At 46.3% G+C, this 13,042-nt stretch overlaps 1 protein-coding gene across 9 annotated transcripts in view; it reads left to right on the top strand.

The window, feature by feature from the left end:
* COL26A1 (collagen type XXVI alpha 1 chain) overlaps positions 1–12,664 on the top strand; it is a 167,846-nt gene extending 155,182 nt beyond the window's left edge. For 4 of the 9 annotated variants that reach the window (XM_017743060.1, XM_017743054.1, XM_017743058.1 and 1 more), the window contains 5 exons: positions 2,620–2,664; positions 4,021–4,065; positions 4,682–4,766; positions 7,983–8,151; positions 9,223–12,664. In XM_017743060.1, the coding sequence (XP_017598549.1) occupies positions 2,620–2,664; positions 4,021–4,065; positions 4,682–4,766; positions 7,983–8,151; positions 9,223–9,247 (369 nt within the window). In that variant the 3' untranslated portion in view covers positions 9,248–12,664. Of the gene's footprint in view, positions 1–2,619; positions 2,665–4,020; positions 4,066–4,681; positions 4,767–7,982 lie in introns of all 9 variants that reach the window. The other 5 variants (XM_017743057.1, XM_017743061.1, XM_017743055.1 and 2 more) reach the window with 3 other exon arrangements.
* Positions 12,665–13,042: the final 378 nt, after the last annotated feature.

Genomic DNA, 13,042 nt, shown 5'->3' with positions numbered 1-13,042 from the left:
TCTGCATTCCGGCTCCCTGTTCCAATCCAGCAGACAGAGGGATACCTGAAAGAGCCAAGACAGACAAACACAAATCAGTTCATTCCAATGTGCTGACTTCTCAAATTCGTGGGAATAACCAGCAACAGACAAACTGTGCTCCTCTGCACAAGGGGAGCATGTCCAGGGGCTTGTTTCACCCCTCCTGAGGGATCAAGGAACAGCAGATATCTGAGGGTGGGGCACACATGCCTTTTGAAATCTCTGTTATATTTTAGTTTTGGGTGCTTGGTCCTGCTCTTGTGTAAGAAATCACTTGCACTTCCCTGAAGGACAGGGGGACCATTGGTCATTGTTTGTAACACTTTCCTTGTGCTGCTCAGCCAATTTGGGCATGACTTGGCTTTACAAATAGATTGCAGACTGATGGAGTTCTGGGACTAGAATTCAAGATGCTGACAGAGAGCAAAACCTTAACTGGTGAGATGGATGCACAGATTCCCAACTACAGCTCATTGCCATTCAATCTTTATGTTCAGCTAAAAGAAAATAGAAGGGCATGGTGTGTGGCAAAGTGTCACATTTCCATCCAGGAAACTGATACAACTCTCCCTCAATGATTCATTTAACATTTTGCTTTAGTTTGTGGTTGATCATATTACTAATATTACTACTAATATCCCATATTACTACTACACTTCTTTTGAAACAAAATCTTGTTGCATTGTGTCCATTCAGTCCAGACAGATCCCACAGAATTTGGTTTTGTTCCCTCCTTGCTAGGGATTTAGAATTGTAACTCTCCTCTTAGTTTTGGGACAAATGAGATTTTTCAAATATCAAAATGTCTTGATAAATAGAAAAGAACCCCATATTTCCTGTCCATGCTCTGTAGTGTGGAAAGGGAAGCTGACAGCTTTTTCTGTCAGAATTTCTGTAGGATGCTCTGTGTGCTTTTTGTCTTTTGCAAGTGTGGCTTTGAATGCTGGTTTTGACAACTACATGCTGCAATTTTGGGTTTGGTGGATACAAATGAGGGCTTGAGCAGAGGAGCTGTGCAGCTGCAAAGAAAAGCAGAGGGAGGGGTTACAATATCTACTGAGATTTGAGAAAATGTTATTATACCTTCTTCCTGCTTAATCTCAGAGAGAACAGATGTGGAAGAGACCTGAAGCAGTCAGAGCACAGCCCCTGGATGGCTCAGCTCTGTGTGCTGCTCACGCTCAGCCTCTGTTCATCTCAAACACTGCCAGGGAGGGAGGCTGCACAGCATCTCCAGGCAGTCTTCAGAGGAACAGCCAGTGAGGCCTGGGATAAAAGATATTGCCAACATCCAGCCTAAATATCCTTTGATCCCCTTTAAGCTGATAACATCCTTTCTGTTCCTCCTGGACATGGAGCACAGCCTGTTTATGTATTTTCAGTGTGTTGTTACGCTCCTCTCTGTGATTTTTCCTCTGGCCTGTGCTTTTTCACAAGCTTTGCTCCTTCCAGTGCAGAATCCAAGTATTTCCCTTTGAAGATACTGGGAGCACCTGCCAGACTGGGCCTTTCTCCCAGAGCTCTCCCTGTCCATAGGGGCCTTTTCCTGGTGCTGGCAAGGCATTGCATAGGAATTCAGTCCTCCATGGGAATGTTCTGTAGATGCCCGTTGGTTTTATACAAAGCAGCAATTTGATGGACACAAACCCAGCAGCTCTCCCTTTCTCCTACAGAAATCTGCCACCATCAATGTAGTTTTTTTGGGGAAAAAAGGATGGGTTTGTTGCTGAGTGTGTCTGTGGGAGAAGAGCCAGGGGGAATATGCAGCTCTTTCATTAATGGATTTCTATAAATGTTTTTACATTTTGCCTCTTCTTCCCAAGCTCCTGCTTTGTCAGTAAACAACCTCTAACTGCTCTCCTGGTCAGGGATTCTGCCCTGCCCCAGCTGCTCCAGGGTGAGAAACCAGCACTGTGGAGGAAAACAGGGGGGAAAAAAATGTTCAGTTCAATGGCATTTCATTCTGCCCCAGACCAACACGTAGTAGTTCCAACTGTTTCTGTTAAAAAATAAAATTTTTTTTTAAAAAAGAACAAAAACCCCTCGCTGAGAACAATGTGAAAATTAACGCAGCAGGAGAAAGAAACAAACCGACCAAAATATTGTACCTGTGTTTTGATCAGGAGCTGTGGGATGTGTGTGAAGCAGGAGCAGATTAAATCAGTGCTCGGTGGGAGTCCTGGGCTCTGTTCTGGCTGGGGCAGCAGTGGCCCATCACTTTTACCAGAGAGAAGAATGCAGTGTCTTTGTAAGGAACAAATCTGCAGCCAAATTCCTTGCTGGTATAATGTAACTGACTGCTGGAAAGTTCAGAAAACCTGCTAATCGTCTTACAGAGAGGGCACTGAGCTCAGGAGCTCTGTATCCAACCCAGCTCCTCCAGAGTCTGATGGGATTTGGAGCTGATACTTGACAGAAGACCATAACCCCCTTTTGCTGTTTCCAAGTGATAATGTCAAGGGAGAGGAATTTTTTTCTCACATTATCCCAAGTGTAAGGTTTTTCATTAAGCCATCTTAATTCCACTAGTAAAAATTACACTGTGTTCTTGTCAAATGGCAAAGTATCTCCTAATGACACTGACTTTATTTCCAACAGGGGCAAGCAGGTCTGCCTGGAGAGAGGGGCATTAAGGGATTTCCTGTAAGTGCTGCACTCGAGGGTGGGTGCCAGGCTCAGGTGGGGTTGGTGCCTGGCACTGTAGGTGCCACTGGCTGGCCTGGAGCTGCTTCAGTGCTGAGCTCTGCTGGCTCCAGCTCAGACATTTGTTCCATAGACACCCTCACCTTAACGAATCCCTCTGCAAATGAAACATCCCCCGGTGTAAAGCACAGTGCTGGCATGACCAGGAGGGCATCGCCCCAACAGGGGAGCTGTGCTTTGCCTGCAGGTCCCTCTGGCCAGAGCTGGGCCCACACAGCTCTCCCTGGGCCCCAGGAGTTTCTGGCACTACCAGAGCCCAAAGGTGGGCACAGTTAAACACATTAAAGTCCATCAGCTGCTCTCAACTCCCTCCTGCACCTTGGTTAGCCAAGCTGAGCTGGAAACCCTGTAATGAGATTAAAAGATGTCTGCAAATGATTTTTTGGCAGTACCTGAACAGATGCAGAGAGGAGATGTCTGCACTGGCACATATGGCCAGTGCAAACAAACCAGTGGTGAGGAAGGGTGGGTGACAGAGATCTAGTGGAGAAAATTGGGGTTTTTTTGGCTGGCAGCTTCCAGAGAGGTCCCAGAACCTCTGGGAGGGTTCTCATCTCTCTTCCTTGGTTCCACCTCATCCTTTTGTACAATTCACACAACCTTTTCTTTGGTCCTTCCTCCTGTGCTCACCACTGCTTTGCAAAGATCTCAGGGATGTCCAACAAGTTTGAGGAGCCCAAGCCTTTCCTCTCTGTTTTAGATTGTCAGTCTTGTTTTATGTTTAGCTTAGAGTGGTTTAAGCTCTTCATGTCATTTGCTCTTCAGAGGGTGCATGAACTTCCTGGCTTGGGGGAAAACATGAGACCAATGTTCACAGCACAGAGGGATCTTTGGTCAAGAAAAGCTTAATGAGCATCCTCAGAGGCAGAAAGTGATGTGACTAATTAATGAAAGCAGAATGGAGGATTCTTCTGTTCTAAATCAAGATGAAAATGTGCATGTTTGGGGCAAAAGAGCAAATTATCTGTGGTTTAGCCTAAAATGTTGTTCACTGAGAGCCCAGTGAGATGTCTATGGCCTTGCTGGGGCCCAGGCCATAGCAGGTGGCCCCTCCTGCATCTTGGCCACTCCTGGACAAGTTCATCCGTGTTAGAAGTGGTGGTGACCTCCTGGGAAGCTGACAGGAGCCAGGGCAAAGCTCAGGAGTGCACTTTGGCCCTTGGCATGAAGGGGCAGTCCTTGTGCTTTCTGCTGGTGAAATGCTTCTTTAATTTGCTCCTTTGGTGGGAAGGGATCCAAGGGATCCTAGAAGGGTCCTCAGCCACACATAACCAAGTGTCTCTTTCTTTGTTTTAGGGTGAACCAGGCAAGAAGGGTGAGGAAGGTGACAAAGGTGCTGATGTAAGAATGTGTTTCTACTATTTTACTTTCCTTTTTGCCACTTGGCTGTCCTTCAACTGTATTCCCTTTGACAGGTGGGGTTAGGGGGCCAGGGGGTGAGCCCATGGTTAAATGTGCAGAGAAATTGGTGATGTGAACCTTGGGTTTGAATTTAATACGTGCCAGAAGTCCTGGCCTGTGAGGTTTCCTTGGCCATGTTCTCTCCATGTTTTCGGAATGCCTCAGTCCCCAGAGGTTGTTCTGTCACCAGGAGCTGGTTGGGAATTGCTTCCCTATTGTCCCTCCCACATGCTGAAGGACAGACTCCCTGAGATCAAGCTGCATGTGCAGAGCATTGGCGTTCTCACATCTCTGCTCTCAGTTCCTGAAATACTTCCCAACATCTCTTTGTCCCTTCAAGCCCACACCTAAGGTAACAAGGACAACAAACTACAGCCTGAGTGTACATGAGGAGCTCTTTGAACAGGGATTTCTCCTACTCAGGTTATCTCCTCTTTTACCTCTTTTCATTTTTAAACATCCACACTGCAGAGTTTGGTGCTATGAAAGCAGCATTATGGACAGGAAGCCTATTCTGCAACATATTCCAATGTTAGTTTTATTTTCTTTCTTGCAGGGGGAAGGAGTCCAACAGCTTCGAGAAGCTCTGAAGATTTTGGCTGAGAGGGTATTAATCCTTGAGCACATGATAGGAATTCATGGTGAGCACTGCTCAGGTTTTCTTCTCTAGGGAACCAGGGGCTCTGTTCAGGCTTGCTGGTTAAACACCCTCCCAGTCTCCTGAGCTCTCTGGTGTCTGTTCAAGCCACATTTTCTAAACTAGGTGCCATGACTTATGGGTGCTTAGAACTGTTGAGTTCCACCAGCTGTATACTTCCTCTGCTTTCCCAGCAGCAGGTGAAATGACCCTTACAGTGATTTTTGTTACAGTTCAGGCAGCCAAGTCACGAGCAGTAGCTCAAGCCACGTGGCACAGATCATCTACCAGCTTCCCAAGGAGCTGCTTGTTCAAGTCTTTAGGCCAGATCATTTAATCCTGTTAACAGCACCTTCCAAGTGATCTGACACCACTGAGGCCCTTGACTTGTGCAGCACCACGTTTTGCAGAGAAAGCCCAAACAGTGATCCCTGAACATTCTGTGATTATAACTTACATGAAACCTACTTTCACAGATTTAAAGAAAGTCCCACATGTTCTACATTCAGATAGATTTTTGTGATCTCCTGAGGCTGGTGGCTCTCCCATCACTGGTACAGTGTGTACCTCATACCTTAAAGAATGTCCTCTTCCCTTGACCAGAGTATGGTGTTGGTTATTGTCACAGGTGTTGGTCATTGTCAGACTTCTCCTTTTGGGGTACCCGAGGATCAGTTCTCTCACAAAAGCTGCTGTGGCCATTTCTCCCCTTTCAGAAACACAGTAGAGGCAAAATGTTTGCCTCTGCTATGCCAGGCTGTGAGCAGCAAGCCTGTCCCTTGGCACTGACCAAGTCCCAGAGCACTCTTCTGTCCTTGACACATGAAACCTCATTCCTGGCTTGCTGATGAGCCAACCTCACACCTCCCCTCAGATCAACATCCATTTTTATTGGGATGTGGCCTTTGGATATCGATTTAAGCTATGAAAATGGTAAATAGCTAAAATGCCCAGCATCCCTGACCGTGCCTTCCTCACAGTACTGGATGCACTTCGGGCAGCCCCTTGGGAGCCCTCAAGCCCCGTGTGGAGCCAGCAGGGCTGAGGTGGAATTGCTGCTGGACACTTCCAGTGCCAGAGCATGGCTGGCCTGGCCTGGAGCCTGCTCTGCTCTGCCTAGTGACCAGAGTGGCCTCGTGCTCTTGGGGGCCCCAAGTGCTATTTCCAAAAGCAATAGGCAGCAACAACATAAGATTTTTGGGAAACCATGAATCACAACCCCATGATTTAACCACACTCACCCTGACCTGACCTCTGCACTAATTCTGCTTCGTTTCACATTTTCATTCCAAGGGTAGGAAAATATATTTTTATGCTGCTTTGCTTTGAGCTGGTGGAGGTACCAGGGAGATGCCCACTAGATTTCCTAGGCAGCAATCCATGCCAGCAGGGATGATCTCCAGGAAAGAGGGAAAGGGGGGTTCCCTGGGTTAGTCCATAAGCACAGTGCAGGCTATTCACAGGACCCACGGCCTGGCCCTCTTTTGGCTTTGACTTTGTACCTTCATTTAAAGTAGAATAAAGCAAAAAGTCACCTCTTGAGGAACCTCCTGTACACCCTGGGACTGGGGTTCAGGCAGCCTTGCCCCAGCAGAACTGCCTGATTTACCTATGTTTCACATTCACTTTGGTAATACAGCAGCAACAAGGCATGTGCTGCTGTTATTTTGAAACAGTCATTCCAGCAAACCATTTGTATTGATCTGTTCCTGCTTGGGACAGAGATGAGTTATTTACACCCATGTGTGCTTCTATGCCAGTGTAACTAGATCAGCAAAAATGGATGTTTTTTAATTGTACACTGTGGTTAGGTCATATTTAAACACCTATATTGTATGACTTTAGGGGGGTTTTGTCCCATAACTATAGATAATTATATTCCTGCTCTGTGCTTTTGAAATAGGTCCATTCTTTAACTTCACACGTATTTTAGACCCTACAAAAATACTGTTTAGAAAGGGAACTTGGAAAGCAAGGCATATTTCCCTTGTGCAATTATGTTCATCTTTGTGTATATGGTTAAAAAAGCCCCAACAAACAAAGAGAAAAAGACATTAAATAACAAAAAATATTTTCCTTGAGCACAGACCTCCCTGGACTGAAAGGCACCACAGAGGTTTTAAATCACCCAGCACCAACTGTCTGGTCATGTTCCCAGTGTAGGTGTTAAGGATTTAACCACAGGTCCTGGGGTAGCCCAGCTTGAAAACCCCACTCAGAAATGCCAATCCCATGTTCTCATTTTCCCAAGAAACTTCCCACTGAGCTTCCAAAACCACAGCCACCCAAGCAACAAGGCAAAACATCCCAGCAAACAAACCTCTCCTCTGCAGTGGAAGGGCAGCTGGAGTTGACCTGGCCTGGAAGCTGCAGAGAGCAGCCCAGCAGGACACAGCAAAGCCCAAATTGTTTGGCAGGGTTTGGTGCCAGCAGACAGAGCCCGAATCCCCTGGCAGCCAAAAGCTCACTTGGAAAAGAAATGCTGCCTTGTGGGAACAAACCAAGGCTGGCACGTTGGGCTCCTGGCAGGGAAACACAAACATCAAGCTCTGGAGGCAAAAGGAAGAAGAAATTGGGGCACTGGAAATGATGAGGCAGACCAAGCCACCAGCATCTGTTGCTGAGGAGCGGCCCAGACCAGTGTATATTTAATTTGTTCAGCTGAGGGAAGAGCAGGAGGGCGTTACCTGGAGACACTCTGGGAGCAGGAGTATGGCAGCTCCCAGCCATTCCCAGAGTTACTGCTGATCTGGCTGCAGCCCAGGGTGGGTCAATCCTTCCATTCAATCCTTTCAGTGCCTCCAAATGTCCTTTGCCAGGAGTGAAATGGTACCTAAACCCCCAGGAGCATCAGGGCCCAGTGACCACCCAGCTCATCCTCCAACACCAGGAGTCTGGGCAGTGCTGAGTAGTTGCTACAGCCCAAGTAAATTTATAGGTAATAAAAGAACAGCACTTTAGAAATGAAACTACAGATGAGAACAGGCCCTGCAGTAGGAGCACTTACCCCAGGGAGTTCAGGCAGAGCAGAGGGGAAACATCTAATGCAGGAGTAGTGTGATGGCAGCAAACCTGGAGCTCCAAAGCTGCTTCCTGCATGGAAAGCAGCCAGGAGGGACCACACTGCTCCCAGAAGAGGAACCACTCGGAAGCGCCCACGAGTGTCTTCCTCAGCCTCCCCTTTTAAATAGTGCTCTCCCGTGACTTTCTCTCCTTACAGACTCTTTGTCTTCCATTGAGCCAGGCTCTGGACAGGATGTGATCCCGGGCTCCCCCCTGAGAAGCAGCATCAAGATCAAGCGAGGAGGACCCCGGCAGCCCCAGGCCCACCAGATCCTCTCTTCACTGCTGGATGACGGTGAAGCCAGAAGGAGAAGCAACCGGATGAAGTAGGAGCATCTCCGTGTCCTCCTGCCTGTTCCCCAGTTAAAGATACAGTACCCAGTGCTTAACTGCACACTGCAGATGAAGTGGGTGGGAGGCTGCAGTGTTGGTGGCTGGGTTTCCTTCCATGGCCAATACTGAGCCCTGATTGCAGGGAATGACTTATCCATAGCTCAGAGAGGGTTTTCAGAATGTTTTCCTTGATTTTGTTGGTTTGCCTTTGAAATAGCAGTTGTCAGGTATCTCAGAAGCTGCCTACAGGAGTGACACCTCCTGGCTGTGCCTTGAGAGTTTAACCCTCCCCTTGTTCCTCACTGCCCTTGACAGTCACTCAGTAAAGCTCTGCTTAACTGGCCAAGCCCATCCATGCCCCCAGTCCCAAAGCCAAGCCTCAGCCTTGTCCTTTGCTATAGTTGGAGGCATCTGCTTTTATTTCATGTGTTGGTGTCACACTAACTTCCAGATGCTGCTTCCACAGGCCATGAAAGCATGACCTGCAAGGATTTATTTTAAGCAAAGAACAAATTAGAAAATACAAAGTACATTTAAAAATATTACGCTGAAAATTCAGGCGGCTCTCTGGACTTCTGCATCAAAATCTTGGCTTTTCATGTTGCTAATTGCGCGTGAGTGGCATTGTTTCTATTTGTGGTTGGCTAAGCAAGGACTTTTGATGCAAATGTTCATGACAACATTGGCTTTCTGTCTATCTTCAGAGGGTTTAGACTGTTTCTGTGAAAATATGGAGCAGTTTGCATGAGATATGATGGAATTGTGCAAGAATTTTCCCATACTGTGTTCAGCTTGTGCATACATCCAGAGATAATTAATTTAAGTGGTGGCAGTAACTATTCACAGAAAGGGATATTTTGCAATAGTTTCCTAATCCTACAGCAATCTGGAAAAATGTTTTCACAGTGTTTTGTTTTAATCTTGTGAGTAAATCCTCGCCATTTGAATCTGGAGACAGTGTAGTAGCAAACCACAGGCTAAGGAATTAGTCTTGTCAAGAGCTTATCTTGCACTGGGAGTTAAATACAGAGTCATTTTACTTTTGCAATAACTTGTTATTTTAGGGGAAGTACCAGCTTCCAGGTTTAAGAAGTTGAACCTGCCCTTCAGTGACAAATGAATCACTCCACCTGCTGTGCTAACGAGGTCAGACAAGCTGATGTCATTCATGTAGACAGTGATTTTTGTTAGAAGGGGGAAATTAATCAGCAGACCTGACTGTACTATTTTTTACTCTTTAATTCCCATGTTCTGACAGTTTTCAAATTCAGCCCAGGACAAAAGAGAGCAAATTGAGTTTGTGTTATTGGCCCCGCTGTCCCTGGTTCCTGTGCAGGACACAGCTGTGTGAGCAAGCTGGGCTGCACTGCTGCAGTGTTTCTGTCAGAAGCTTTGCAAAGAAACACTCTGCAGTCCCTGTGTTCAGCACCCCAAGTGATCTTCCCAAGGCAAAGCCCACTGGAAAGGAGGCTAAAAATGGAGGAGCTCTGCCAGCCCAGCATTAGCCACACATTAAATTGACTGTCCATACACACTATGAACATGGTGGTGCTACAGAGACATCCAGTTTCACTGAGGGACCTGGCATTTTCACAAATGAGCAGATCACAGGCTACTTCAGCATGGCTGAATTCACCATGCCTTCACTTGGCCCTCCTCTTTAGGAGTCCAACCAGGTGAAATGGCATAAGCTGATGCTGAGTAAGCACTGGAACTTTGCTTTTACTGCTGTGCAGATGAGTAACAACCAGCTGTGGTGGAGGCAGCAGGGATGCAACTCCCTGCCCTGCCTTTGCATCCTCACTCTGCTTGGCCAGTGCCAGAGGTGGGGCTCGTTCAGCACCAGCCCACCTGGTTCAGGTTGTGCTTCCAAATGATTGAGTTTTCCATGGGACATTTCCAAGAAACAAGCCCAAATCTTTGCATGAGTTTGGGGAGTTGCCTGGCTGCACTCTGAGTTACAGCTGGAGCGTGGTGTAGAGAGACAAGAAAATTAGTAAAACTCAAGTCCAGCACGTTGCTGACCTTTGGGAGAAGGAAATAAAGCCTCTCTGAATGCATCTTAGTTTCAAACCCAGCACTAACTCTGAGGATGTCTGTAGTGCTGTAAGAGCCCATATCCCTCCTTCCACTCCTGGCAGGGCAATAGCTCTGTTCGTGGGCAGCCAAGCATGGAGCAGCCATGGGAACATTCTTGGAATAATCTTTCCATCTAAGAAGAAAATGTGCCAAAAAAAAGGATGTTTCCCCATTTACAGGGGATTCCTGTGCAGGAATAGAGAAGTGCTTGGAGTGTTGAACTGGGACTGTCTTGCTCTGGATCACATGGACACTCCAAGACCTCACTGGTTGCTTCCAGGAGATAAATCCTTGTGCCAACCAGTTGGTGTTGGAAAATCAGGCCTGAAGACTGAGGAGAAATCTCAGTTCAGTCTAAACTCATGCACTGGGCAGGCTGGTGCCACAGGAACAATGTGTCCTCATGGCAGCTTCAGGGACCAAACCCAACCAAAGCAATCTTTCAAAAGAGAAGTGAGGAAATTCAGTTTCACTGTTCCTGCAGCTACAGGGTTGAATTTGGGGAAGAGGGAATACAATGAGGCCATTTTCACTTCCCTGACGTTTCAGAGGCTTCACACTGAACTGAAAGAGAAATCTTTCTTCCTCCAAGTTTGTCTTCTGAATTCAAAGCTATTGCATGAGCTTGATGAGTGCTAATGCGTTAGTCATTCGCATTGCTGAGGCATTCATACTGACAAGGATTTGGAATTTTATATTATTTAAAACAAATGACTGACAAGATGAAAGGAAAACTTAATGGAAGCTGTTTGTAATTAATCCTGCCAAGTCAATTGTCAAAAGGCTGTTTAGGTTTGAGACCACTTTAATTATTGATGTTTCCAGGTTTCTGTACGAGCTATGTAATTTTTTCTCCCCACCCTCCTTGCTTTGTTTAGCTCCATCTCTCTGATGAGGTACTGTATCTTTAACTGGAGGACAGTAGGATTATACCAGATGGACTTTCTCTCTCTGCTGGGGTTTCATTCCTCTCCACTCACACCAGGGTTGGACCACACTGTTGTGCCGCCCCAGTTTAATTACATTTAAAGTGAGCACAGCCTCACACACTGACATTAATGATATTGATGACCAAGCAAACCACTCCAACCACATTCTCCATCATAGGCAGGATCCTGAGGTTCATTTCAGCCAGGGCATATAATGCTTATTGCCATGTCTATGTAACTTAGGGGATTTATTTGGAATGCGTGCTCATTTAGAAATATATTTTAATTGAAATGTTTAGTGCTTTATCTTACATACATACTGTGCAATATCATAGTGTGTTCTTTTCCTTTTTTTTTTCCCTAAGACTTTTTTGAAATTCTTGATGTTTGTTTGAGCTCCAGTGTGTTTTTGACTTGGATAAGCTCTGGTAGTAGTAGTGTTTTCCTTGCCCTGAGCTAACCAGAAGCAGCACATTGCACAACCAAAACCCTTTGCAAGTCGTGCACCCTCATGTTCACCAGCAATCTGGAACTCCTGGGAGGCAGGGAATGCTCCTCTCCAGAGGGTCTAATTTGCACTTACTGTAAGGAATTGATAGCAACCCAGGGAAATAGAAATAAAACAGAGAGAAGAGCCCTCACCTGCTCCCACCAAACTCCACGGTCATTTTGCCATCAACTTTGAAAGGAACAGGCCTTAAAAATCAGATTCAGCCCTGGAGCAGCACGTGCTGGTGCTGTGTGGGCTCTGCTCCAGTGTCTGCCATGAGCTGCTGTCATGTGGGACCCTGAGCACTGTGACAAAGGCTTCTAAGGACAATCAGCTTCTGGAATTCCTTCCTGATACGATGATTGGAAACCCATCCTCCTCCATGTTTACAGCCTTTGTCTGACTCAAGAAACATTCCATTGGGGGTGTAGGGGTTAAACTACTCAGAGTCTCTGTGATTTCTTGGTTTCCTGTGAAACCAAGGGATTCAAAGGTGCTATAATTTTTCACAAGGCACATTCCCACCCATGGAAGGAAATGGTACCTTCTTCACTAGTTATTTTCACAGTACCTTTTTTATTTATATCAGTGTGTTTCATATGTGTGCCAATGGTCCTGGCTTCTCTCCTGGGGATCAGCTTTACAACCATTTGGTCTTTTATAGGGCAGCCATAGGCAGTATCTTGCAATCATGTGTAATTTCTTAACTTAGGAGCAAGAATAAATCTCATCTGACAGGATGAACTCATTTATGGCAGGCTTTAATGTTTGTTGTAAACACAACCTGTTTGTTCCACCTCTTGCATGGTTACTTATCTGTTTTCATATTGCTATGTTATTGTTCCAAATATCTAATTCTCTTTATTTGCTATGGGGTTTGTTACTGTATATTGAATGTTTTGTATTCAGCATTTTCTTACGGAGCAGAGTGGGAACAGTATTCAAGGACCCACAAATACCAAAGACCTTTCATGTAATGCACTGAGAAATAAACTTACTGTAAATGACTATCGTGTCAGGTGTCCTCTATTTACAAAGTTCAGAGCAAGTTCAAGCAAACTGCAGCCTGAAACCAGGGCAGCTGCTTTTCCTCCGTGACAACCTTCTCTTTGGGAAGCCCCTTTGCAGGGCTCTTAAAACCAAGATGTGCATGAAGGCCCTGCTTCTGAGCACCTGCTGTGGGCTGGAGGGGCAAAAAGGGCCTTTCTTGCCTAAAACCAGAGCTGAGTTTCCCTGCCCTCAGTGGGACTGACTCCTCTGCAGGTGTTGGATAGAGAGATCTGTCTCCAGGACACCCTGAGTCACCTCTCTGCATTCCCAGCGCAGGACCCAAGCACGGGGGCACATCCTGCCCTCTTGGGGAGGTGTTTTAGCTCCTCAGGCAGC

This window comes from Corvus brachyrhynchos, unplaced genomic scaffold, assembly GCF_000691975.1.
Source record: "Corvus brachyrhynchos isolate BGI_N302 unplaced genomic scaffold, ASM69197v1 scaffold99, whole genome shotgun sequence".
In the NCBI taxonomy this organism is placed as follows: Eukaryota; Metazoa; Chordata; class Aves; order Passeriformes; family Corvidae; genus Corvus; species Corvus brachyrhynchos.
Note: the sequence above shows the minus strand (reverse complement) of the source record. Positions and strands in the feature narration are given on the sequence as shown.